The sequence below is a fragment of the Pangasianodon hypophthalmus genome, chromosome 27, assembly GCF_027358585.1.
Source record: "Pangasianodon hypophthalmus isolate fPanHyp1 chromosome 27, fPanHyp1.pri, whole genome shotgun sequence".
NCBI lineage: Eukaryota > Metazoa > Chordata > Actinopteri > Siluriformes > Pangasiidae > Pangasianodon > Pangasianodon hypophthalmus.
In genome coordinates, this window is record NC_069736.1 from 4,392,439 (window position 1) to 4,420,031 (window position 27,593).

Here is a 27,593-nt window from a genome sequence, read left to right on the forward strand (position 1 = left end):
ACTTTTCAAAGAAATTCCAATTTCTTGTTTACTGATATTAGTAGACAATCCCAGCACGCACACACACACACAGGTTTACTGTTTGTACAACAAATTTCATGGTATCTAAGCATTATTTTGGACTTTCTATTGAAAAGGACAAGGTTCCATAGAGGAGGGAAAATCAACAACCAACTTCCTGCCTTTGCCTTTCCCTAAACCTGAAATTCATATGCGGTCTGCCCTTTTGTTCCAATGTATATAATAAAATAATGCCTTTCCACATGACTGGGATTTTTCCTATGCTAAATAAAACTTTTTTAGACCCATGCTGTATTTAAACACACAAGTTCACTTGCTAGCAGATTAAATGTATAAATCCTGATTATTTTATTAGAAATGAAAATTGAACCCACTAAATATTAATAAATAAATTAAAATTTAAATGGTTAATATTTAAAAACCCTGGCTAGTGTTAAGCCATTATGTCATTTTTTTTTTTTTTAGAAACCACTCCAAACCAGAAAAATGGACAACACAACTATTTTTTAAAAATTTGCCAAAATTTTTACTAACGACATGTTTTACATTTTCATCTATACTGTAGTTAAAATCTATGCAGTGTTAGAATTAAATTATTCAAGTATTTTACATACAAATTGGCATGCAGTACAGTAGTGCAATACTGTGTAAATCTGCCACTCTAACACTGTAATAAACAAGTATTAAACAGATATTAAACATGTAATAAACAGATCAAGCCTTGGCAGAAGAGATGATAACACATCTTGGACCAGTTTTTCCTCACCAATTCAATATTCAGTATTAACCAATATTATCCTACTAAAGGGGAATTGAAGTAAAGGCATTTCAGGTCTAACATTGTGTTCACACCAGCAGCGACACGACGCTCTAAACCCGAAAGGAAGTTGATCATTTTCAATGAGAGCCAGTGATTTCCAGCAATGCAACTGTTGCCCTGTGTGCACGCTAGCAGGCGATAAAAAGCAACAACACAAGAAGTGACTAAGTGAAGCTAAACTGAGATTTTCACAATTTGCAAAGTGACAAATCTAAACGACTGGGTCAAATGATTCCTCGGTCCAAACCTACTGCGCATGTCTTCTGAGGTTTCTTCAGTTCCCCAACTCAGCTACAAGCGACACGAGCGACTTGATGCTTGCTAGCATGAATGTACAATTCACTTCAGAAGCAATGCGGAAATCGTTCATTTTCACTTAGTGATTTCTGATGACAGTACGCGATGAAACGGTTAACGATGCCTGATGAGCAGCAGGATAAAGTTGAGAGAATGACAAGCGAAGCAATTTGGCGATCAATGGGAGTGATGGACAGTGATTTTTTTTCCCTTGTATAAGAACCATTTCTGTTTTTTTTCTGGTTTTGCAGACCCTGCAACGGTTGATGAAACTCACTCTGCAGATACAAGCTTGAAGTGTTTCATTTACACAAAGCCTGTTAAATAGATAGCAGAAATTGTGAGAAAGAGGACATTTTATACACAAAAATTATTTGCTTGAACATTTACATTAAACCTTATTTGTTGTTAAAATGACTAGTTTTGTATACGTAGCTATACGTATATTATCTGTAGCTAATGTACGCATTTCATCATTTACCTGGATATGGATTCATATGGCTACCAGTGAAACCACAGTAACAGGCCCTGATCTAAAGATAGGACCACCCACTAATGACCAGCGTAGAGTGATTTGAGAGGTACAAGGTGGAAGGAAAAAAGAAAACCAAAAAATAAAAAATAAAAATAAAAAAAATCGCTGCCGGTGTGAACACAGAGTAAAGATATAAGCTAGGTGTGTGGCAGTGATGCTAGTGAACTTCTCAAGGTCACAAATTCATTAACAAGCAACTCTACAGTTCATGTGACAAAAGCTAGACAGGTTCTGTTTGAAATAAAGATGAAATCTTGCCAATTCTTTTCTTGTTTATACAGGTGTACGTGTTCATATGGGATTGTACGTGTTGTCTGTAGGTCATGGACATTTTGGCCACTTGATTTTTTTTACTTCAGGAACATTAAGGAGATAAAACAGGAATTCATGTGAAAACAAATCACTCCTATTTTCGAGTCTAGTTGGACCTAAAATGTCTGACAAACAAGCTGGCACCATTTCATGATGGATTTTTTTTACAGAGCAAGTTAAGAGGATGTCTTAAATTTTTTCTTAGGTTACAATTTGTAATGTATTAATGAAGGAAATGTCATACTTTTTATCAGCATATAGTTACGTTTATTGTCGTGGAACGTCTGGGAAACAGTTATGTTATAGCAGCTACAGACGGACGTTCACCAGCTTATGTTTTTTTTTCCCCCTCACTCTTAAAGTTGATCAGACAAAAAAAAAAAAGCTTGTCATGGTAGCAAGAAATGAGAACGCGCCTAGAAGTCTGCACCCATGGTGGAAAACTTAAAGTTACAGCTTTATCTCTGACTAAATGCATTGCTAGCTTCTCAAAAATCAAAATATTGCTAGAATTGTTGTCAGGTTACTGCTATGAAAAAATGAACTGCAATACGTCTTCTCTGATCCTTTCATTTTAGAAACATCCACTTGCTCTCTGTCGCAGAAGGTGTTCATTTGTCTGTGAGAAATTCGAGGCAACCGTTTGGATCATTTACATTAATTGCTGTTTTATGTCATTGTCAGAACTAAATCTAATCGCAAGTTATTGCTCATTCTTCAAATCAGAAATGGAACAAGGGCTTGTTTACTGTGGAGCAAAAAAATCACAACGCCAAATTGTCCATAGTCCAGTTGTGTATAAATCTCTGTCAGTGCTACAAACCCCTGAAAAATCCATCCACCCCAAAACAATGATGAAAGGCAATGTGGCCAAAAAAAGAGACAAATTTCACAAATAACAGAAAAAAACATTTGAAGCATAAAAAATGTTCCTAGTAAACCAAATTTTGTCACACCAACACTTTGATGGTCTAAGCTTAGCGTGTTAACAGAGAACATTATAAAAAAAAAAAGCAACTTCGTTATAAACACCTCTGAAGTAAACGGGACTCTAATCACAATAATGCAGTGGCGGTGCTGTGAATCCGTCCACGTCATCGAGTAAGAGGTGTTCATTGGTGTGCGCTGTGTGTTAGTCTGTGAAACACTCCTTAAAGTCTGCACGTTAGATCAGAGTGTCCATGCACGAGATCCGCCCTCATGTCTCCATCATCCCGAGAGGTTCTCCGAAACGGATCTTTTGGCCTGCTGTGAGGTTAAAGGTGAAGTCTTGTGGAGCTTCAAACAGCAGAACGATGGTGGATCCTAGGTTGAACTCGCCCAAGTGCTCACCTTTACGCAGAATCACACCCTCCTGGTTGTTGTTGGACACGTAGCTAAAGTCATTGTATGAGCCTTTATTGTAACGAGGGCTGTTTGTACGGAGCTCCTACAGAGGGAAGATCAGGATTTGGTTAATGCTCCATGTAGAGCAGCACAACGGCTTCGAAACCTCATGCTTTTTTACATTTGAAAAAGATTAAATATGCATATTGTACATGTTTACTTACACACTTATTTACAAACTTATTATTTACATACATATTTATTACTGTAAGTATTTATGTATGAACACATTTTCTTATGTACGTATTTAACTTACGTACTTACCTTTTTACTTGCACACTTATTTGCTTATTATTTATTGATTTATTTATTTACTTACTAACCCACTTAGTGATTTACTTATTTACTTACTTTTTGTTATTACTACTAAAAATATTATTTATTGTAATACATAAAATAAATATATATGATTAATGGTAATACATACTCAGATTAACATTTTCTTCAAATCTGTAATTTTTTAAATCTAGAGAATGGTAGCAGTTGCTTTTTAATGCATTCTTTGAAGAATTAGTTTTTTGGGTTTTTTTTTTTGCTAAAAATGACCAAATGTTTTTTTTGTGCTTTATGACTGTAAGAAAAATCCACAGACTGGTGTGAAGAAGCAAGAAAAGAGGCTGGAACTGATCTCTTTCTAGCCCAGACTGTAGATTCATGCAGCCTATCAGAGACAGTCGTGTCAGGTGATTACACTGAGTGACACGCCCCCTAGAAACACATCCATAACACATCAGTGACTGAAAAGGCAAAATACAATCGTGGGCGTAATGAATGTGAATGAGGTGATTTATTTCATCTGTTATCCTTTTTTCCCCCTCAAATTTCATTTTACCAGTAGAGCATTACGGACTTGAAACAGAAATCATACATGCAGCTGCCTATTTGCCTTTAAGTGTGTTTCTGGTGTGAGACCTTGTGATATAATGCAATGCTCAACCTTAATAATTTCATTGCCAAGTTAATGACAGATTAGATTTTACCCTTCAGATCTAATATCACCTGCAGCCGTCACTGAGGACAGGTAAATGCTGGAAAACACCAGGGCACTGTCTGCTTAAATAGCAGCATGTCAGCATGTCAGTAATAAGGTTTACACGGAGCACAGAAACAACGAGACAGAAAAAGATACTGAGAGAGAAAGACAGGTTGTGTGAAAGAGAACCGAACTCTAACCTTGTCAAAGTAGATCCGGATGGATCCGACATTGGTAGCTCCGACAGCAGTTAGTGAAAAGAAGCCGTGTCTCCACTCTCCACTCAACACCACGCGTTCATTATGACAGAAGAGCTCTTTAATCCATCGCGCTACACCCGGGTTCACCGACATCAGAGAGCCTGCAAAACAAAGTCACTCGTTTGTAAAGAGACGGAGTGAGGGATAAATTATACTTCTGTGGAGATGCATGTAAATGAGGTCCAGAGAGGAAGAAGACGGAAGGCAAAACAAGCACAGAAGCAAAATGGATGTTATCAGACGCGGAACAGTTTAAGCACTCGTACATCTAATCTTGAAAATGCTACATAAACAGAAATGAATTCTGGGAGAGAGATAGAAAACAGCCAACAAATGTTTTTATTAAAAGAAAGAAATGAGAGACATATTTCAATCTGCAATATATAATCCATCCTCAAGGAGTGTATAACTAATGTATAACTTATAACTGCAACTACTGTATAAATAGTTGATCTTTATTACAACAGGGCTTTGATGCTACAGTGTTGCTCTTTTCAAGAGTTGCTCTTTTGCATTAGCTGCACATGCATGCAGATTTGCAGATGCCAGAGTACACCCGAATCCACTATCTGGACATATTCTGTACTGGAAAACTGCATCTATAAAGAATTTTTCAGAAATTGGAAACCTAGTATTTCCCATTATTAGCAATAGGAACAATTATAATGTGCTCAAAGCTAATCTAGACGCTCAGCATTCCGAAGATTCCCAAACAGCCAATCCACCTAGTGGGAGTGAGAGGTAGGAGGACACAGGAGAATCCGGACGAATCCCACACGGAGACGGGAAGCATAAAACTGAGTAAAGCTTAGGTTATTGGATTCTTTCCACTATCTTAATGCATCTTCTCACTGAGAGTGCAGACTCTTCCAGCCCTCATTGCCAGAATTGCTTTTATTTATCACAATGAAAATTCACAAAAGACATGATAATTATACTCATTCTGATACACCAGCACCACCTACAGGTAGTCCTATCAACCAATGGCACTGTCTATTGTTGTTTGGGGCGTAGCTACAGTCAGGTCCATAAATATTGGGACAGTGACACAGTTTTGGTAATTTTGCCTCTGTACACCACCACAGTGGATTTGAAATGAAGCAGTCAAGATGTGACTGAAGCGTAGACTTTCAGCTTTAATTCAAGGGGTTTAACAAAAATATTGCATTAACCGTTTAGGAATTACAGCCATTTTTTACAGAGTTCCTCCATTTTCACAGGCTCAAAAGTAATGGGACAACCCAATATAATCATAAATATTAGGATTATTTTTATTATTTAAAAGGTAAATCCTTTTCAGTCAATGACTACCTGAAGTCTGGACCCCATGGACATCACCAAATGCTGAGTTTCCTCCCTTGAGATGATTTGCCAGGTCTTTACTGCAGCCATCTTCAGTTGCTGCTTGTTTGTGGGTCATTCTGCCTTCAGATTTGTCTTCAGTAAGTGAAAAGCAGCTCAGTTGGGTTGAGGTCAGGTGACTGACTCGGCCATTTAAGAACATTTAATTTCCAAGCTCTTGGGCTGCTTTCACAGTATGTTTTGGGTTGTTATCCATCTGTACTGTGAAGCGCTGTCCTATCAGTTTTGCAGCATTTGACTGAATCTGAGCAGAAAGTATTGCTCTGTACACTTCAGAATTCATCCTGCTACTTCTATCAACAGTCACATTATCAATAAACCCCAGTGACCCAGTTCCATTGGCAGCCAAACATGCCCATGCCATAACACTCCCTCCACATGTTTGACGGATGATGTGGTATGCTTTGCATCATGAGTCCTTCCTTTCCTTCTCCATACTTTTCTCTTCCCATCATTCTGGTACAAGTTAATCTTGCATCAGAACTGGTCAGGCTTTTTTAGAGGTTTTTTAGCAAAGTCTAACCTGGCCTTTGTGTTCTTGAGTGTTACCAGCGGTTTGCATCTTGAGGTAAACCGTCTGTATTTACATTCATGAAGGTGGCTCTTGATTGCAGACTTTGACAATGATAGGCCTACCTCCTCCAGAGTGTTCCTGACTTGGCTAGATGTTGTGAAGGGGTTGTTCTTCAATAAGAAAAGAATTCTGCAATCATCCACTTTAGTTGTTTTCTGTGGTCTCCCAGGCCTTTTGGTGTTGCTGAGCTCGCCAGTGCATTCCTTCTTTTTAAGAATGTACCAAATTGTTGATTTGGCCCTCCTAAAGTTTCTGCTATCTCTCTGATAGGTCTGTTTTGGTTTTTCAGCCTAATGATGGCCTCCTTCACTTGCATCAACACCTCTTTGGATGGCATATTGAGAGTCCCCATGAACAGCTACCAAATGCAAATTCAACACTTGGAATCAGCTCCAGACCTTTTATCTCCTTAATTTATCATGATATAAGGAGGAAACAGGCCACAGCTGGCCATGAAACTGCTTATCAGTCAATTGTCCCATTACTTTTGAGCCTGTGAAAATGGAGGAACTCTGTAAAAAATGGCTGTAATTCCTAAACGGTTAATGCAATATTTTTGTTAAACCCCTTGAATTAAAGCTGAAAGTCTACGCTTCAGTCACATCTTGACTGCTTAATTTCAAATCCACTGTGGTGGTGTACAGAGGCAAAATTACCAAAACTGTGTCACTGTCCCAATATTTATGGACCTGACTGTATATTTTAATTCTATCGTACACTTGAACAGTACGGATAGTGCCTGTTGTGCCAAATGTACTGGTTGGATAGAAAAAAAATCTGTATTTAAAACAGATTCGTATGGCAGGAGTCCAAATATCAGGGTTTGGACGCATCTTTCAGTTCCTAACCTGCAGGCCATGTGATAACGTTTTAACACATGACCCCAAAAACTTTACAAGGTACTGCATGGAATTTGTTATAAATCATTTATATGTTGTCTATTTTGAAGTGGGTTAAAAGCTTGGACACTACCAAAAATCATATTAGTACAGAGGAAGGCTTGTGTCTCACCAGGAAAGTGGCGTCTGTGTGCAACTCTCCAATCAGTGGGTGAGTGGAAGCAGTGATAATCTCCTGGTGCCAGATACACCACGCAGTGGTACAGCTCATTCCCCTCCTTCGTCACCAGCAGGTTCTGGAAGTTACCGTTGTCATCCTCATCTAAAAAAAAAACACGGCACACCCAAAAACATGGATATTAGAACAAACCTTAAACAGCTCAATAAATCAAAAAAGACCCTAATACAATCATAAACATAAAAAGGGACTTACTTCTGTTTATGGCTAAGCTCTCAATCCATGTGCAAGGACCAAGAAAGGTCTCCAGAGAGTAGGTGACCCCCTTCACCTGCTCCACCTCGCAGTTCTTTACCCGGCCAAAGTGAAGGATCTTCCCATCAGCTGGACTGATCTGAGGATGTATAGCATAACTAAAGATTAATGATTAATATCTTCATTCTGAATAAACCATAGGTTCTGCCATCTCTCCTCCTCTAAAGTTTTATTTTGGAATTGTCTAGCTCAATACAGTTACTCAGAGACACTTAATGACCATAATGGTGTTTGATTAATTGATGTGGTAATATACCATAACTAGTACTACTGAAGGTTTTTGGCATATTTAATGCAGAAATGACATCTATGAGGTTTACAAGTGTGCATAATCTCAGTGGATTTGTATTGGTCGTCGTGTACAAGACTACATTACTGGTGGCAGTTTTTTTTTTTTTTTTTTAAAATGACAATTCCAACAACTACAGAAAGAAGACTGTCTGCTGCAAAGTGAATAAACTATTGCGAATTGTTGACTGTACATAAACAAATGATAGAATACGAGGAAGAATTTTGTTGCATATTTACAAAGGAAAAGAGAAATAAAAGCACACTGAGAAAGGCATGCTAAACTTGCCATCAGCATGAAACCTACTTGGAAATACTTGGGGATACTTGGAAAAAATTAGCTTGGGCACACTTCGTTTTTTTGTGATGAAGCACAGGTTTAGTCGGCCACTGATTTCATCCAGCTGCTAAGTACATGATATGGAAAGCGAAGTCTGTTCGCTCTGCAATTATGTTATGTTGTTCATAGAAGCCAGTACATGCTTTAAGAATCCCATTTAAACCCATACTGACCTTCTTATACTGGCTACACATGTCCACTTACCACGCAGTGCGAGTCGCACACAGGCCGGGCCTGTGGTTTGAGCTTGCGTCTGAAGAACTCGCCCAGGTTCTTGTAATGCTGCAGGTCCTCTACAGCCGCCTCCTTCATGTTCACCCCAAAAGTCCATATGTACAGGCGATAAATGGGCTTCCGTAACCAGACGGGCAGGTCGACCTGGTTAAGACGGCCCCAGGCCCTGGAGAGTAGCCGTGTGGGTATGGTCTTGTATATGGTAACCTAAGTCAGGAGGCAGACTGTTAAAAATCTGGCTGTTTACTGAACAGTTTTAATATCATGCAATATGTAAAAAAACCCAAGTGATAACCACTCAAAAGCATGAGGCTGTAATAGTAATGTGTACTGCACTTACACTGACGCTACTGTGGCTTTTCAAAAATTGTGCTATGCTCATAGGAATGGACTTCTGCATGTGTTTTAAAACCTACTGTAAAAGGAACTATGCCCTGAAATATGTAAAAGGAACTATATATCTGAAATATTTATTAGAGGATTGGCACACACAGACTTTTTTGGTAGGGTTAAAGGCAACATGAGAGATTTTTATTTTAATTTTAATTCAAAAGCTAACAATAACAGGGAAATTGGTTAGTGTTTATGCTCAAAAATTGTCAAAAGTAGTAAATAAGTGTGCAATTTGAGACACAGCTACTGGCCAGTGTTTACTCTAAGTGGATTACGATAGTCAGCTTCAGCTCTAGTGGACATAAAGGACATTTGCATTTTACAGCACACTTCTGGAGAAGAAAATTATGGACTTTTTTTGTTGACGTGGGGAAAAATATCATAGCGAAGTAGTTTGTTGTAACAGATTAACAGATTACTTGTATTTAACAAAATTCTAATAGAAATATGAGGTTCTATCTATCTATCTATCTATCTATCTATATCTCTGTCTGTCTATCAATCTGTCTGATAGATACATATAGACAGAAATTCAGAGACAGACAGATACAGACAGTCAGACAGTGATAGACTGAAAAACACAGACAGATAGCGATAGATGGTCACAGACACACAGACAGAGAGATAGAGACAGACAGGGATAGACAGAAAGAGACAGGTTGACAGACAGTCAGAGATGGACAGGAAGAAAGATAGAGACAGACAGACAGCTGCATTTTAATCTGATATTCGGATACTACACTGACAGCATGTGCTTATATGTAAATGTCATTAAGTTAAAGCAACAGCCTCAAATGATAAAACTTAAGTTAAAAATAAAGTATCAGTGAAAAAATAATCATAGGTCTGGGAAACCGTATCAGAGGCTGGGCCTGACTGGGAATTCTTTCAGATACTGAACAATGCTGTGAAAGCCGCCATGGCACACTGGAGAGGAGTTGCACAAAGCTTTCCTCAGTTCAGTGAACCTCAGCAGGACAGAGAGCCTTTTCACTCTGGCCTGTGGAGAGTGAATACGCAAGCAGCCATCTGCACTACATGCCCTTGCCCTCAATGCACCCTTTGAACTGTTTTAAAAGATTACTATTTATCATAGTTGGAATGTTGAAATGTTAAAATTCTCTTTTATTGATTTAAGGTTGTCTCTGGATACTGATTTCATACACAGCTCATCTCACTCACACACACACACACACACACACACAAGCACACGCATTGCTTTGGCCATAATGCCCTTCTGCTAGACTTACTCTGCTGGTGGGCCGCCAGCCCACCTTGGCGAGGGGCTTGAGTACAGCGAATGGCAGTATGTAGTGGAGGAAGGAGAGTGGCCATGAGCGCAGTCGGGCAGTGGGCCGGGACATACAGTTCAGCTGTCCAAGGCGCCGCCGCAAAGCCAACTGCGGGAACTGCAACCTGTGCAACACGCATGACGAAGCCAGTGAGGCTCAGAGCGCAAACAGTACAGTACTACAGTAATGGAAAGACCTGAGCAGGTATGATTAAAGTAATAACAATGTTAATAAGCCTTATTCATGCAGCAGCTATTTCATCAGTCTAAAATATAAAAATGTATAATGTATAATATATATATATATATATATATATATATATATATATATATATATATATATATATATATATATATATATATATATATATATACACACACACATATATTTAATTCATAAAATCATACCTATCCAGGGCTAAACAGGTACTTTATGCATCTAGTGTGAAGATCAGATACCATATATGAAGGGAAAACAAGAGAGAGCCTAAACAACCTTGAGGGACACCATATTGCATTTATGATGTGCTGAAGTGACTCCATGAACTCAAAAAAACTAGTAACTTAAGAGTAATTTTTAAGCAAGATCTAAACTTCCCTAACCTGATAGTGGCCATTAAAATATCGTGTTGGTATTCTAGAGGTCAAGCAGTACCAAAACTAAAGCATATCTCCAATCTGAAGCAAATAGTTGGTCACTGACCACTTCCTGAAAGCAGATGAAAATAAGCTGCGTTATTCCTACTTGAAAAAAGAAGACACGATGGGCAACACCTATCTCTAAAATCGTACATTTAAAATATTTGTTGGAATTTTTTTTTATGGTTAGTTGAGCACACAAGCATTCATTCTAGCAGTATGCAGCTTGTTCTAACTAAGAAAGAAACCTAAATAAATTTTTCACTTTCATGGTATTGCAGTCTTCCTTTAAAATTTACAAATGTATCATAGCATAATGCAAAAGTGGAAGATTTTTTTTTTGTTTTGTTACTTTCTACAACCTGAAGCTCCTTTACTGAGAATGTTGTAGAAAATCGACAACAATCAGCTATAAAATATTTGATAAAGTGTACAAATTTTGAGGGCAGTTGGGTATTTTGTGTTTGCAGATGTTCTATATCAAATCTATGAATGTTTATGACTAGTACATTTAAATCAAGTTATGTATTCTTATGGTTATGATGTAATTTTGTAAAATCTATGTAATTTACCAGACATCTACCTCACTGCTCTCTAAATATCTGCATTGCCCATTAAAAATAAAAAAAAAATAAAAATACATCCATCAACTGCTACTACACAGTGAAGGATTTAAGTGTTATGTGACATCCCAATACATTATATTTATCAACACTCAGTTCTTTATAAAAAAAAAGATAAAAATAAATAAATAAATAAATAAATAAATAAAAACACTTCGCCACCAGAGCCTTGAAAATGTAACAGTCCTATGCAGCTTTGGAACATTTTGAAACAGTGTGACCTTGTGAACAGTAAGCACAACTGTATGTAACCTCGGCTTTAGTAGTAGATTGGTGTAGTATTTTGAATCCAGGCAGCTCTGAAGCACACAAAAGATTACACAGTTTGCAGCACCGGAAAGCTGCCATGCATTTCCTGGACAGGGATAAGGTATAAAAAGTGGTTTGTTTGCGAGTACACAGAGATTGAGGGCATGTTAGTAGACTAAAACAAGATTACCTTCAGTATGTCAGTGAGCTGTGGATTTTAGGAATTGAAAGTGATGAGTGAGCAGTACCAGGGTCAACTGGGAGTGCAGTGCGGAAGCTATCTATAGGTGCTAATACACTGTCTATTCTAATCAGGATGAGACCATGAGTAATCTGTAAACCAAAAGAGAGAGAGAGAGCCTGGACACGGACAGTCACACACAGATACAGAAATCCTCAGCGCTGAATTAACTTGGGCTTGTGAAAACAAGAGAGTTTGCCAAAAAAGAAAGATAATACGCAGATTTAGAGAGGTTACGTATATGGAAGTGAAATGTTAGACCTATAGAGTTTGGTTTCAAAGAGCTCTAGGGTGAAATCTACTAAATTAAGCACCCAAAATCAATATTTCTGTTTTATTAGAATTTACAAGAAGGATGCATCTATTAACTCAAGCTTGTATGTCTTTGACATTACATTTTGTGTAGCTTGTACCTTCTACTTTTTTGTACTAACTTTGTGTCATCAGTATACACGTGAAAGCCAATATTATATTTAAGACATACAAATATATCCAAGAATATTATGACAAAACAATACTGGGCCTAAAGCCGAACCCTGAGGGACATCACACTGTATGTGTTTTGGCTTCGAAGCTAGAGGTCTAGAGGTTGTGGATCAGGAATCAGAAACTTGCAAGACAAAGAACGGCAACGAACATGGGAGCATATTGGAGGGGGTGGGTATATCGTGCATTGTGTTTAGTGCTTTTGTTAATACATATTCACTATCTGCTTTATCTTCGTTGGAGTCAAATTTAAATAACGCATTACTTTATATTTTAGGAAAGTTCAGAAAAAAAAAAAAAAAAAAAAAAACTCATTCAAACTCAAAATTCATGGTTCTTTCAACTTTCGATCCTTGCATTTCCTGTGACATCACACTGTGTAACCGCTGCTTTTGTAAGGACGAATAGGGAACTGACTACATCCTGTTTTTGCGCTTCTTTAAGAAGATTTGTTTTCACTTATACTGTCCTAATACACATTTTCCTCAAGCAGCAGTGCAGCGGATCCTCCCCGCCATGCTGAGCCATAGCTATGTAGCTAGCTAGCTAGCTAGACTATGGATAAAACTGGGAAGTTTATCTCAGCAGTAATTATTGCTAACATTAGCACAAGTCAGTTTGTTAACTGATATCAACTTCTCTATAATGGCAGTTTTTTCACCTCCTGATGAAACGTTGTGAGATCTTTCACCCACCTGGACGTGAAAAGCCACTAAATGGGGTTGTGTATCAGACAAATAAATATCAGGAAAACACAAAATTGGTAAGTGTTCTTCAGGTTTAAGTGGAATCAGCAGTTCAGGTTAAAGTACACAAGGATCATAGTCTATTTTTTCGTCTTTGTCAAAGGACTTTTATTCTTCTGAAGTATATGGAGTCGTTTTAGGCATCGTTCAGCTCTAGTTACATTCCAGTTGTGCAGAGAAGCCAGAAATTCAAACCTGAATATGGTGACCACAACATCATGTTACAAATCACGTAACTGAAACATTAGAATGGGACTGGTCAGAATTCCTTTGGGAGCGGGATTCAAAAAAGAAAAAAAAAAAATCCCATATTGTACACTTACAATATTCCTAAGCATCATTTTACCCAGCACCAACACATGCACCTGGCCTTCCCAGCCTTGAACGCAACTAATTTTTATCAATCCTCCTGATATGGTTGTTCACACACATATAACATTCATCTTGTATTACTAAAGAGCTGTCGCTAAAGCTTGAATGAGCTTGATTGATTTTCCACGCAGTGTTGACCTAATGGTTGCCAGGGCTGGGTGATTTGTCCTGAAAATATTGATTCAAATAGTAGTGTTATGCTATCCTTGTAACATGATCTCTATAGAGGCTGTTTGGCACAAAGAGATACAGATATTCTACCAGGCCAATTTAATTACCCCAAGAGAAGTAAACTTAATCAACAGCGAAGTGAGATAAGGAGGAATCCTAAAATTTGGTATTGTCAAGTCCCACAAATGTCAATCTTGAATCAAACAAATGTACAGTATTTTCCCTACATAAAGCTATATTTTGTATATTGTGTAAGAGATGATACTATTTTATCAGTGATGATTTATTATTTCTGAGAAGACTGTACTGTAGCTTTAAAACTGCACTGCAGAGGTTATCAGTAGCCATTTTTAAACCATACCGCTCTTGTTTTTCCTATATTACATAACCTCACTCACTTCTGAGGTAAATAAATGCAGTCCAGGCATCTGTCCGCTGGAACATTATTTCTTGAATGGCTCTATATATAGACATTTAATTTGGTATGCTAAGTTAAAGGCTTTTGTGCACTACCCCCATCCAGCCTGTCTGGCACAGACGAGCACACTGGTATGAAGAGCACACTGGTATGAAGAGCACTGCAGCTTACTTGCTATTCATGCCACAGAATAAAACGCAGGGAGAATCGCTGGCTTGGGCTAGGAGTCTGAAACCGACGGCAAACAGAACAAAGAAAAACAAGGAGGGAGTAAAAATACATGGTGTCTCACAAGAGGTCGTTTCTGATTGTGTGCCCGCATGACTGAGCAGCTCGTTATGAGGAACAAGTCATGGCTAAGGCACGGTTGAAGGCTAATAAAGCCTGTGTTAGCTCACATGCATTGTTCACACAGGCTTCCTGGCAAGATCTTAATAGTATTAGTGCACAATTAGGCCAAATGGAGGAAGGAGAGCTGAGAAAACTGTATTAGAGTCAAACCACATACCATCTAACCACATACACTCTCTCTTTCTCTCTCTCTTTCAAACACACACACACACACAAATTCAATGTGTGTCAACAGGGAGATCATTTTAGATCCCATCTGCTTTGTCTTTTTTGACTCTCTTTGTTATCCTTCATCCATTAATCCAAATTCATCCATTCCTCTAAACACACAAACCTTCATCCATCAACAACAAGCTGTATTTCAGTCGCATGCACTCACACACACACACACACACACACACACACACACACACACACACACAGGCCCGTGCTCTACTCCATCATCACACTCTCTCCATCCACCTCCTGTGGTACCTGAAACGGCTCTGATGGCTGATCTGAACAACCCCCGGAGCACCGGGGCCTTTGGCATCAGCGTTTCTATTGCCGCCCGCGGACCCCCCTGCCGCTCCTGCTAAGGAGGAGGAGCCGAGCGGTCGGAGGCGCCGGGCATCAACCCTGACTCTGTGGAGATTGTAGCAAGAGGACGGCCTGTTCAATGCCCTGCAACATCTCACCATTTCCCTACTGCGCTCCGCCGCTGCTGCTTCAGGCTCGGCTGACACATGATCACGGTAGAGAGATGCGCACCACACGATGCTTCCTTGGTCCTTCTGCTCTCTTTGCTTCTGCCGGTGCTTTTCTCGAGCTCCAAGCACAGCCCTCTGAGTCGGTCACCGGTTGCGCTGTGTGGCTGCGATTGGCCGCCTGAGCACTAGGGCCGCCTCCTGTGGTGTTAAGCTCCTGAACTGATGCTGCTGGGAGAATGGTGGTTTGGAAAAGGGGGGTGGGGTGAGCATTGTTTTTTTTTTTCTAGACTAGAAAGACACAATACAGTCAAGCATGTGCTTACTGGACCCTGAACTCTCTCACCCCTGTTTCTGATTCAGTGCGCTGTTGCTTAAAAATCTCAAGCTAAAAACCAGAAGTCATTTTCTCTAGCTGTTACATAATTACACATAAACCTCTAATTCACACATGTGCCCTCAGCTCTGTAGAAACACAATAAAATGCTTATCTGTAGCTCTACAGGACCTGTACAGCTGAGTGTGAAAAGTTATGTTATGGTAAGTTAAACCTAATGGCTTTTAATAGGAATTGCGATAAAATATAAAATTATAAAATATTTGGGGGGGGGGGGTGTATCTGGTCCATGTATCACGTGTTCATTCATTTTTTCTTTCAAAATAAAAAAAAATATTGACTTTTAAAACAATACATTTTAAAATAATAAACTTTTAAAACAATAAATATTACAAAAACCCCTCATATTTCTCCTTTGCTTGTTTTTCACCATTCATTTTAGAGCTAATTTTAATGAACGATCCTGGATGACCCGGATGCGCACCAATAATTACCTACTGTGTAGATTAAAGATTGCCGTTAGCACCTGATGTACTGCTAATTAGGATCATTATAAGGTTCCAGAGTTCACCAGAGAATAGTCTGTAGAATCACTGACTTCCAGGTCCAACCAAAATGTAAAAATGAGTCAATATTGTAATTTTTAAAATAGAATTTTATGAAGACATGAATTAATTTGGTGACTTTAATAGAATGGCTTCAGGAATAAAAACTCTCAGGTGCCAATAAATAGCCAAAAACTACTGTAAATGTTTAAATAATGAGCCTAATATTTGAGAAGTTGGATTATGTTAATGAAATCAATTTGTGCTAAGGAGGTCTGTGGATTAATTACAGTTAAAAACGGTCCGTGGGAGTAAAAAGTTTGAGAAACCCCGCATTATGTGACCTCTGATAATGAAGGTGCATCTATGAAACTGAAAACACTACATATGTTGTTTATATAAAAGTCATTTTTGTCTTAAGGGTATACTAACTTTTGCACTGGACTGTATCTTTAATATATGTTTCAAAATACTGTATTAGTAAAGATATAATTATGATGAAAATGTCAGATTTTCCAAATATTGTACTTGCATCACTATTATTATTGCACATCAGGTATTTAACTGTAATTTTTTTTTTTTTTTTTTTTTTTTTAATACAAGTTGAATTTCTTTTAATGAAAATTTTTTTAAAAAGTTTATAGTATCAGAGCAACAAAAATCAATCTGTGGGGATTAGGAAATGTCTACATGACTACTTCCACATGTTTGAAGATTATTATTAACTGATTTTACCCACGACTATACAAGATATGAAAAGTAAAGATATCACATGACATAATCCGTGGTTAGTTGCTTCCTTCTGGTCCAAAAATGCAAGTAACAGGGGCTTTCGCAGTTAAACTAGCCAAGTAACCCACATCTTGTCAAATATCCAAATTAGTAGCATTTCATTTAAGAGCACATAACATCATGACATCTAATTACAGTTTGTCCAAGTTCTATCCTAAAAATCTCTTCTCCTTAACAGATATTAACATACCACCACCATATACTGCATCCTAACAGCTAATATTTAACATTTAAAAACAAATATTAGAAAATCAAATGTGTTTTCATTTAAAAACTTTTTTTAATTCAACCTTTTTTAATGAAACTTTTTTTAACAGTAATAAAGTCTAATAGTTTTTAACTTACTTTTACCGGCGATCTTTTGACATGTGGAGAAAAGTGAGTTACGCAAAGTCTGTCCCTCTCTTCCTGTCTGCTTGTGAGAGGAGGAAACTAAACACGAGTCAATGTGAGTCATCTGGACTCTGAACAGCTGGGGAAGCTCTTTAACTGAATCTCACGGTGACATCATCATCCTACACCATCAGCCAGGCCCAATGAGTGAAGGGTCTCACTTCCTGTTTAGCCGTGGCTATGAAGACAGACTCGGGATTTGAGATCACTGTGGTTTTAGGATCAATTTTTATTTATTAAATTAAATCACAGGAGGTACATCTGAGAGACGACGTTTGCACCCCAGTGGAAAAAAAAAGAAAAATGCACCTTTGACAATTTGTCTACAAATAAAAAGAAGAGAACTTTAAAATGTGAGTACATCCTGCAACAAGGCAACAAACCAACAGTCCAAAACCATAGACGGCAACTCATCTGCTTGTTTCTGTGCAGACCAAAACATTATATCACGGCAACAAACAATTTTACTCAGTGGTGGATAAGTCCATGAGCTCTGCACTGGTTTAACAGTATTATACAAGTTATTTTACTAAGATATTTGGGGGAAAAAAATACAAAACAATGCTTTCAGTCATGTTTAATTAAACATCAAAATACTCTGATATTGTGCCTCTCTAAATAATCACAGTTTGAGGGGAAAAGGTTGCTCATAATGTAATTTTTTTAAAATATTTTTGTCCCACGTCAATCACTTCACAATTACCAGGAACATGTCTGTTTAATTCTGACTCTTTACTACTTTTGTTTAAAGTTATCAAAAATAAGACAGTATCATCGTCTTATTATATTGTAGATTAATGGTAGCAACTTTCGAAAGTTAAACTTTTCGGAACAATGCACGAGTGAGCAAGAGGGAGCTGAAAATATCAACTTTAAATTAGCAAAACATTAATATGACTTAGTTTAATATAGATGGTTTGGTGGAATAAAGCTAGACAAACAGGTTGTGTACTGGGAAGCATTTGTGAAATTTTGTTTGGCTACAAACAGCAGTAAGAAAACAGAAAAGAAAAAGTAATTAGCGGCTCCTCCATCTTTTTACCAATCAAAGCGACCATAGTTCCGCCTTCCTGGTTTCTACTGGACACCGAGATTCGTGGATTCACAGGTCAAAGTTCACTAGATATAACCGGCGAGAAGCGAAAGTAGCCGCCATGACAAGCCAATGCATGTTTTTCACGCCCTTTCCCCTTCAGTGAACTGGTTTTCCGGTCGGACAGCTGCTTTATCTAAAATAACAGAAAAGCGTGGCTAAACCATAGATGTTGGCAGTGCTGTGGTTTCTTCAACCTGTAAAACTTTAACAGAGAACGAACCTGCTTCTTAACTGACCAGATCTGAAACCTGAAATCACACTAAAATCCTTTAAGAAATTTCTATGAATTTTATTTCAAAGTTAAAAATTAATTCTTAAGCTTACACAGTCACAAAAAGAGTGGTTTAACTTGAAGTAGGACGTGTCATATTGTGCCAGTCCCACAGCTCAAACAGCAGCATTTCATTGGTTCTGTGTCCTTATCTTATTTTATTAGCTAACTGTCCACTGTGACTCGGGTCATCACCAGGTCAAAGTGAGTGACAGTCAATAAAGCCATGCTGGAAGTACGATGACTATGATATAATTAATGCAAAAAAAAAAAAAAAAAAAAAAAAAAAAGGCATGACATACAAGTCTGATAAGAGATAAAACACACCGAACGGTTTTCCACAAATAAAACCAGCCAATCAGCTCGGCACCATGTCACTCCACTCTCGGCTCATTGCTGCAACACCATCTTAGCCCGCCAATAATTAAAACAAGACCGTTTAACCCCTTCATGTCCACCATTAGACCATAATTTAGGGCTGTTTTTAGAAATATGTAGATGCATTTCACCTCCAAACCACTCCAATGTTTTATACACCATTATCCTTATTCTGTTACTTAATAAATATAATTAAGTGATGCTCCTCCCGATCCAAAATGGCCGACGGTTACAGACGCAGCATGTCTTTGGCATTCCTGTCTAAACTTTCTACACAAAAAAAGTCAGAGTAACAAACATTAGTTTTTTCTCAACTAAAGTGCATAATTAATTAATTTGTTAAAAATATTTTTTTTAAAAAAAGAAAGGTTCTGTAATATTTAAATGTTAATGAAAAACTTTACACATTGCAAATATTTTTCAGCAGTAATTTTTTTTAACCCCATTTTACTGTTACTTAATACTCGCTTAATACCTGTTACTTTTTAATATAACTGATGGCAAATCATTTAAATTTGCACGCCAATTTTAATTAATAAAGCCATCTAAAAATCTGGATATGTTTTATAATAATTTATGCACGAAATCGTTAAGATACTCAGCAAACATCACAGTGCAGTATGAATAAACATTAAGGCTGGGCAAGATGACAAAAAAAATGAATAACCCAGAAGATATGCTTTGTAAGAGGTCCAAAGGTGAACAAGTTGAACTTCCAGCCACAAGGACACTAATCAGTGAGAACGTGGGTAGATTTTCACTACATTAATATTGTTATATTTGTCATACTGATAAGTGATGTAGTTACTACACCAGCCAAGCTTTATCAGTACGTAAGTGACTATCACTTATACCAAAACCCCAATCTCATCCTGATTAAACCTCACTGGGAAATGATCAACTCGTATTACAAAGCAACTGTTATGAAACAATATTCGATGCCAACGTTGAAGGAGTAATAAAATGACTTTTTACAGTAAAAAGCAGAACTTAAAGCTGAATGATGACGGACTTTATTGGACAGACTGAATGAAAGTTGGTTAGAGATAACATATAACAGTCAGTGAAATCAGAAGCTGTAGCATTAGGAACATGAGGCCACACTGACCTTCTTCCAAGGTCGATAAGCCCCAAATAACTGTTTATTTACAGTGTGCCCTAGACAACACTATAACAGACTGAACGGACAGGGACAAGTGGTTGCATCAGCACTGGTTTTAATGAACAAACCCATACTCGACTAAGGTTTTAGTATCATATTTTTATCAGAAAAATTAATTTTAATTAGTACTATTTCATTTCCAACACCTCACCATCTGCAAACTGTTCTTTAATACAATACTGATTTGGTCATATATCGCCTTTTCAGAGCATTACGAGTTACGTCATGCTTTTATAAAACCATCGTCAGTCACTAAAACAAGTAACAGATTTGATATATTATGGTTTCTATAGTAACAACTATTTAACACAAAAAACGGCACAAACTTTAAGGAGTCTCCAGTGTCAGTGCTTTTAACAGTCAGAGGTAAAGGTTACATTTTCCATCACTCGAAAGACTTTGGAGTGGATGACTTTGCACTTTCTCAGCAACAAGCTGCATTTTTTTATGCTATTAAATACATTAACAGAATACATCAACAGCTATTTCTAGCTGTTGTAACAAAAATGATGAAAGAATTATTGACAAGAATTAGCTTGTTTTGTGGACATTCCACAACATTAAACGTAACTATAAACGGATAGTACAACATGTCGTTCTTTAATACGTTTTAAAAATTGTAATCATTGACAAACTTCTGTGGTATAACTGTTAAAAACACAGTTCCTCAACTGGTAAAACACTTTGTGCCATATTGTTATAAGAAAATATTACACCAGCCCATGATTATTTTCCTATAACAGCACGCAGCTTAGTGTTTTACTCCTTATATAAAGTACATTCGTTTTCCAAATATGGCTTCACCACATATGTTGCCGTTTTGTTAGTAAAACCTTAGGGGGGAAAAAAATCATCATGATACATATGCGTCACAAACTCCATCACCCACTCCATTTTGCTTATTGGGTTATCTGAAAAAGATCTGCCTCCAATATGAACAAACAAGCTTGCCGTACTATATGACGAAAATATTATCATCAAAAAGCCTACTCCATATGTCAGTGGATGCCCAAGCCAAGACAACTTCCCACTCACACACAAATATCATAGCGTAAGCATATTCGCTAAATATAGGACAGAATCTGACAAGAAGATGTGAAAAATATTGCACAGTGATTTCTATGACACACACACACACGCACACACTCAGACACACACTCTGAGCACAGTATCCAGAGACACTGGTGAAAATTTAATGTGAAATGATCAGGCTGCTCCTTCAGTGCTACTCAACAATAGTGCACACACTGTCAGTGGAGAAAGCAGACTGCCTCAGAGTGGATATAAGGATGTGTCAGAGCATTGAGAGCAAGCCATGTTCCCGGGCTGCTGGTTTACACACAACATGCCCAAACCCGCAGCTGAAAACTACATGAAAGCCTCACCTGTAGCTCATTGGCAAGACGTGGAGGAACCTCAATGCCAAGCTTCTCCAGCTCCCGGTCTTTATAGCGTTCATACTGATTGTAGCCGAAGTAGCCACTTCCGGTAGCGATTAAGAGTGGAAGTGTGCGCACACGTGCTTGAAGACCTGGAGAGCCTGAATCAAACAGACTGTGTGTGATTTCAGAGGTCTCAAAAGATCATTACCTGTCACACTGTATGAGATGATCCAGAAAATCTTGACCGAATTCTGTTAGACAATTCTTTGCGATAATGTGTGTTCTCCATCTCAGATTATACAATGCAGAAAACAGGGCTCACATAAATATTCTTCAAAGTGAGTTTGAGGTAATATGGGTATTTTTTTCTGTTCATTAAAATGTTTTGTTTATGTTTTGCCACTACTAGATTTGTAGCTTGTCTTGTGAATTTTGCGTCATCCGATGCCGTCCTCCTGTTGGTGATGAGCTTCCGAACAGCGTTCACAAAGATTTTGCTAAAAAAAATTTCTGAGCAGAACTTTGTCGTCAGGTGACTTTGGTTGCGAGGGCACTAAACCGGCCGCCAGTGATTTTCGCCCGTGACAGCAAAATCGTAATCAGTGTAGATCTGGCTAAACAAGGAGACCGTTCACAGACATGCAGTTTCATTTCATTGAGCAGATATTTGAATGTTTTTTCCCCCTCTCAAGAACATTTTCTATAAACTTCTTTTGAGAAATCTGTGCTTACAATGTAAGAAACAAAATTTAGACTGTGATGGTGAGAAAAATACATAGTATGATATTTGTCTAATCCAAAAGCACTGTTTTTGGTATGAACTCTATTGGTATATTTACCTGAACTCTACAAAATAAATATGGACAATAAACAGGTGCATAACTGCTGAAAAAATCAGTGGAGATCACTGAAATGTGTTTTTGGTGGTGTGTAATGGTAGTTTAATGGAATGTATTGCTCCTAGTGATTCCTGACGGCTTATAATTTTATTTTGAGTGAAGGCTCCATTGGGTTCTGGTGGTGTTTATTAATAACTATAAAACCATTACTTATGTCTATGTGATGGTAATGATTAGAAATGTTCTAAAGAAGTGTATTTTTTTAGCAGAGAATTAGATAGCTAGTTTTGCTGTGGTAAATATTTAAATATTTGCTAACTAGCTTTGTTACAGCTAGCTGTAACGAACAGCTAGCAAACTGTTACAGCTAGCTGTAACAAACAGCTAGCAAACATTTACAGGTATGTGATTGTGGCATGTTTTTGATTTCCTATTAATTTACGATAAGTCTTTGGGGTTTAAAATGGATCAGAGCCACAATTTGCCATTCAACAACGATGCTACCAATGTTCTTTTTCACGCCTTAGCGGCTATGAGCGGGGATTAGCAGTGTAGTGTTTGGGGTAGCATAAGGAATAATTCTTAGCAGTAACTCAAAATACTTGGAAATTTTTAGAATATTATTAAATATTTCTCTATTTTAGCCAAGCTCACTACAGTATGTTTACTTTAGCTAGCAAAAGGAATTATAATTACTTCAAGCTCATCCTGTTTAAACTACTTGTGGTTGTATAAAACTATTTTACACTCCAAGAGCTACAGTTTGTGTCTTGTGAAAGTCTGTGGAAAAGCCAAATGTGTTTTAAAACTGAAATATGGTTTATTTTTCCTCAGAGAGTATTTGTATTTGTTATACAGACCAAAAAAAAAAGCATTTAGAAATATAACTAAAGAACATGAACCTGTGTCACCACAGTACACTGGAGAAAAGGGGGGAAAAAAAAAAAAATACAGGTTATACTGCCACCATCTGTCTATCTTAAGAAAGAAGCCATCACTTCCCATTTGTACAGCATTCATTAGCGTAGAAAGACCAGTCTGAGTGCAAAAACCTTCTTACAGTCACTGTACTATACGAAAAACAATAATGCTTACCTTTTGAATATCCACGTAGATGTGTGTGTTGACTCCATCTGATTCGGTGAGCATTTAGGAGTAGCACAGAACTGCACACAACATAAGAGTACTTTCTTTTTTACAAGCACACAATAAGACCTGTTTTACAAGTCTTATAAAATACACACATCAAACAAAACTACTTTAATCCTTAAGTACTCAAACAGGTATACTGCAGTAGTTTAGTATTTATTTAATAAATAGTAAAAACATTAGCAAAGACTTGGCGATCCAACAGTTTGTACCACAACGCTGTTGAATGTTCGATTCTGATTGGTCAGAAGGCATTGATTAATTTTTTATAACAGCAGCATTGATAGGAGTGTCGGCCGCAACATTATACTAACATGCTCTTTTTAATGTTATCACTTCTACAGTAACAGCTAACTTTTAAAAAAAACTGGTTTACACAGTGAAATTTTTTGTAATTAACATTTCTGGAAGGAGTCTTCGGTGTCAGCACTTTGCAACAGTCAAAAGAAAAGCTGTAACTCAGCCTTGGGAAAATCATCAAGGCAGAAATTCTTTCAGTTTCTTGCTAACATGACAAGCTGCAATTTTTTGTCTTATTAAGTTCATAAGAAAAAAAAATGGTGAGAGAACAACTGTAATAACGTACATAGTAATTGGACCTAATTTGTTTCATGGACATTCTACAACATTAAACGTAATTATAAATGGATAACATGTACGATATGTTCTGTAATTCATATAATTGCTGGCAAATTGCTGTGATATAAGAAGAATAAAATGTGCTGTTATCTAAGGTGTACTGTTATTGGAAAATAATTAACAGGTTACTGGGTGGTGACATTAACTGCTTCAATACACAACTCTAGCGATGATTCATTTCCTAGAACAGCACACCTCTAGGTGTTTTACTTCTTACGTAATATTGGTATTTTGATAAATATCGCCATCAGTATTTTTATTTTACAAACTCTGACTGGAAGGAAGATTTTGGAGACATTACTTTTTAAATTCCCCTCCGTTTTAGTGTTAAACAGTTTATTGTAAAAGTATCAGTGAACTCGGCTTTTCACAGTTTTTATATTGTGATACAGGTCGTGTACTGGAGAAATGTCTTCAAGTATTGTGATATGATATTTACATCATATTGCCCAAGCCCTAGCCACACTATATGGCTAAAAGTATGTGAGCACTAAACCATCACACCCATATGTGCTTTTAGAACATCCCATTCCAGATATAGTCCCACTTTGCTGTTATAAGAAGCTCCACTCTTCTGGGAAGGCTTTCCACTAGATTTTGGAGCGTGGCTGTGGGGATTTGTGTTCATTCAGCTACAAGAGCATTACTGAGATCAGGCACTGATGTTGGTGAGGAGGTCTGGGGTGCAGTCGGTGTTTCAGTTCATCCCAAAGGTGTTCAGTGGGGTTCAGGTCAGGACTCTGTGCAGGACACTTGACTTCTTCCACTCCAACCTTCACACACCATGTCTTCATGGAGATCGCTTTGTGCACAGGGGAACTGTCATGCTGGAACAGGTTTCAGCCTCTTAGTTCCAGTGATGGGATATTTTAATGGACAACATACAAAGACATCCTATACAATTGTGTGCTTCCAACTTTGTGGAAATAGTTTGGAGAAGAATCTCTTACAGATGTGATGATCAGGTATCTACAGACTTTTGGCCATATAGTGTAGTTTTTAAGATTTATTTATTTTTCTTCACAGCCTCTCTTTCTCTTTCAGCTTATAGAAACAGCATGATAAATACTGACTGTGTAAGACATTTTGTGGAAAAATCATTCTCAAAATATCTTTCTAAGAACAAAGAACCTTTACGCATACAAGCATGTACAAAGATCTTATGCACAAAAATCTTTTGTACACAACAGTCAGTAATAATTTTTTTCCCTTTAATTTTAATTTTAAAACGGTGGCTTAAAACAATGATACCGTGAAACTGTGATATTTTTTGATCAGGTTATTATACTGTGAAAATCTCAAACAGTAATAGCCCTAATCACATTTCCGTATTACTACAGCTGATCTTGTTGACAGTGTCATTTCTGTGTGACCCCTGAACTCTCATCTCATCATCATCACCATCACCTTCATTACCACCACCGTCATCATTTATATTACATTTACATTTATAGCATTTGGCAGACGCCCTTATCCAGAGCGACTTACATTTATCTCATTTATACATCTTGAGCAGTTGAAGGTTAAGGGCCTTGCTGAAGGGCCCAGCAGTGGCAGCTTGGCAGTGCTGGGGTCTGAACACACGACCTCCCGATCATTAGTCCAACGTCTTAACCACTGAGCTACCACTGCCCATCACCATCACCATCATCATCACCTTCATTGCCACCATCATCATCATCATCATCACCTTCATTACCATCATCATCACCTAGTGCCTAGTGCCTAATGAAAAGCCAATTCCAGTGTATCTTCATTGCTCGAGAGAACAACACTCAATCCATCACATGCAACACACAAACAATGTCCCATTACACTGCCTTTTAAAACACCACGTGACATCTTGACTAGGTCTGGTTAACGTTACAGGTTATCAGCTTTAGTCTACTACACGTCCTAAATTATAGATTCCTACACTAAAACGAAACATACTCTACTGCATCAAACTGCATAAACAGTCGTAAAAACCATACAATTTGCCCTGACAACAATAACTCACCCAGTTTTTCTTGCTGTGCTCGTCACACTGGAGAAACACACCCTGCACAAGGACGCTGCCATTTTCCCCCTTATCCACGAGGACCTCCAGGACGTCTGCACAGACTCACTGATATTTACTTAATACTTTCCAGGAAGTATTATGTCAATATGGGTTGTAGATCAGTTGATCTGCATCTGCGCGGCCCTGCAGGAACGCAACGTAGCATCACAAACGCACTAGCGCCGCCTGCTGTCTGGGAGTATAGCCATTTCTCACATAACACCACCTAGTGGCGAAAATTAGGTACGACATTATGTACTTTATGGAGACAACTGATCCAGCTGATGAAGGGCTTCATAATCAGCTGATGAGGTCATTAGGAGGACAAGAAGTTCACAGAAAACAGCGTTAAATAGCTATAATCTAAGTTCTTGACTCTCCAAAATGGGATCCAGGCATCTCCAGGGCTCCACATGTCCTCCACATTTACATGCAGTCATCTATATTTTTCACATGCCATGTGATCACATGTGCAAAACCACATGAAAAGACTCACATGTGGAATAAAAAAACCTGAGAAAACATTACATATTAAAAGTCCAAATTCGAAAAAAGTATGAAACATAACATGTGAAGTGCCTAAAGACCACACATGCAAATCTCGAGTGTGCATCATGTGATTATTCACATGTTAAATTAGTTTCTTTGTATATGATGAGATGAAAATTACCATCAAACTACAACCACCTATACTGTAATGGCTTGGGACTGCGATTGCTGTAGTGGCTTTGGGGCTGCAGTTGCCACGAGCAGCTTCGTACTCAGGACTCCATCAGTGGACAGTGGATAGATTTTAACCAGCCGGACTTCTTGCAAAAACTGTGATGAATTTATTGGTTGCACAATTGCACTATTTGTCCATATAGTACACAATAATAGAAGGGATTTATTTATAATCGCGCTATCCGTTGCACCCAGATGAGGATGAGCCTGGTTCCTCTCAAGGTTTCTTCCTCATATCATCTCGGGGAGTTTTTCCTTGCCACCGTCGCCACTGGCTCGCTCATTAGGGATAAATTCACAGTGATAAATTCAAATATTTACAATATATTTTTGTGAATCCATTTATTTCTGTAAAGCTGCTTTGTGACAATGTCCATTGTTAAAAGCGCTATACAAATAAAATTGAATTGAATTGAATTGAACCACCAATTTTATCAAGTAAATGA

General features: G+C 37.8%; 1 protein-coding gene across 6 annotated transcripts; it reads right to left on the reverse strand.

The window, feature by feature from the left end:
* Positions 1 to 523: 523 nt before the first annotated feature.
* pisd (phosphatidylserine decarboxylase) lies at positions 524 to 26,524 on the reverse strand. Of its 6 annotated transcripts, none has more exons than XM_026922110.3 (8): positions 26,383 to 26,524; positions 23,691 to 23,761; positions 21,760 to 21,914; positions 8,705 to 8,941; positions 7,813 to 7,951; positions 7,552 to 7,701; positions 4,545 to 4,705; positions 524 to 3,414 (listed from the first exon to the last, which is right to left on the reverse strand). In XM_026922110.3, the coding sequence occupies exons 1-8, from the start codon at positions 26,442 to 26,444 to the stop codon at positions 3,184 to 3,186; spliced, it is 1,206 nt and encodes a 401-aa protein (XP_026777911.3). In that variant the 5' UTR covers positions 26,445 to 26,524; the 3' UTR covers positions 524 to 3,183. The 6 variants fall into 6 exon arrangements, with proteins under 6 accessions (XP_026777911.3, XP_053086348.1, XP_053086346.1 ...); XM_053230373.1 differs by lacking the exon at positions 21,760 to 21,914 and adding an exon at positions 10,378 to 10,543 and having other exon boundaries at positions 26,383 to 26,519; XM_053230371.1 differs by lacking the exon at positions 26,383 to 26,524 and adding an exon at positions 10,378 to 10,543.
* Positions 26,525 to 27,593: the final 1,069 nt, after the last annotated feature.

Coding starts and splice junctions, on each gene's coding strand:
- pisd (XM_053230370.1), bottom strand. CDS start 15,394: ATGGTGAGATGTTGCAGGGCATTGAACAGGCCGTCCTCTTGCTACAAT. Junction 7,702..7,812: donor GAGCTTAGCCATAAACAGAA/GTAAGTCCCTTT, acceptor TTTTTTTTTTAG/ATGAGGATGACAACGGTAAC. Junction 3,415..4,544: donor TCCGGATCTACTTTGACAAG/GTTAGAGTTCGG, acceptor TTCCCTCTGTAG/GAGCTCCGTACAAACAGCCC.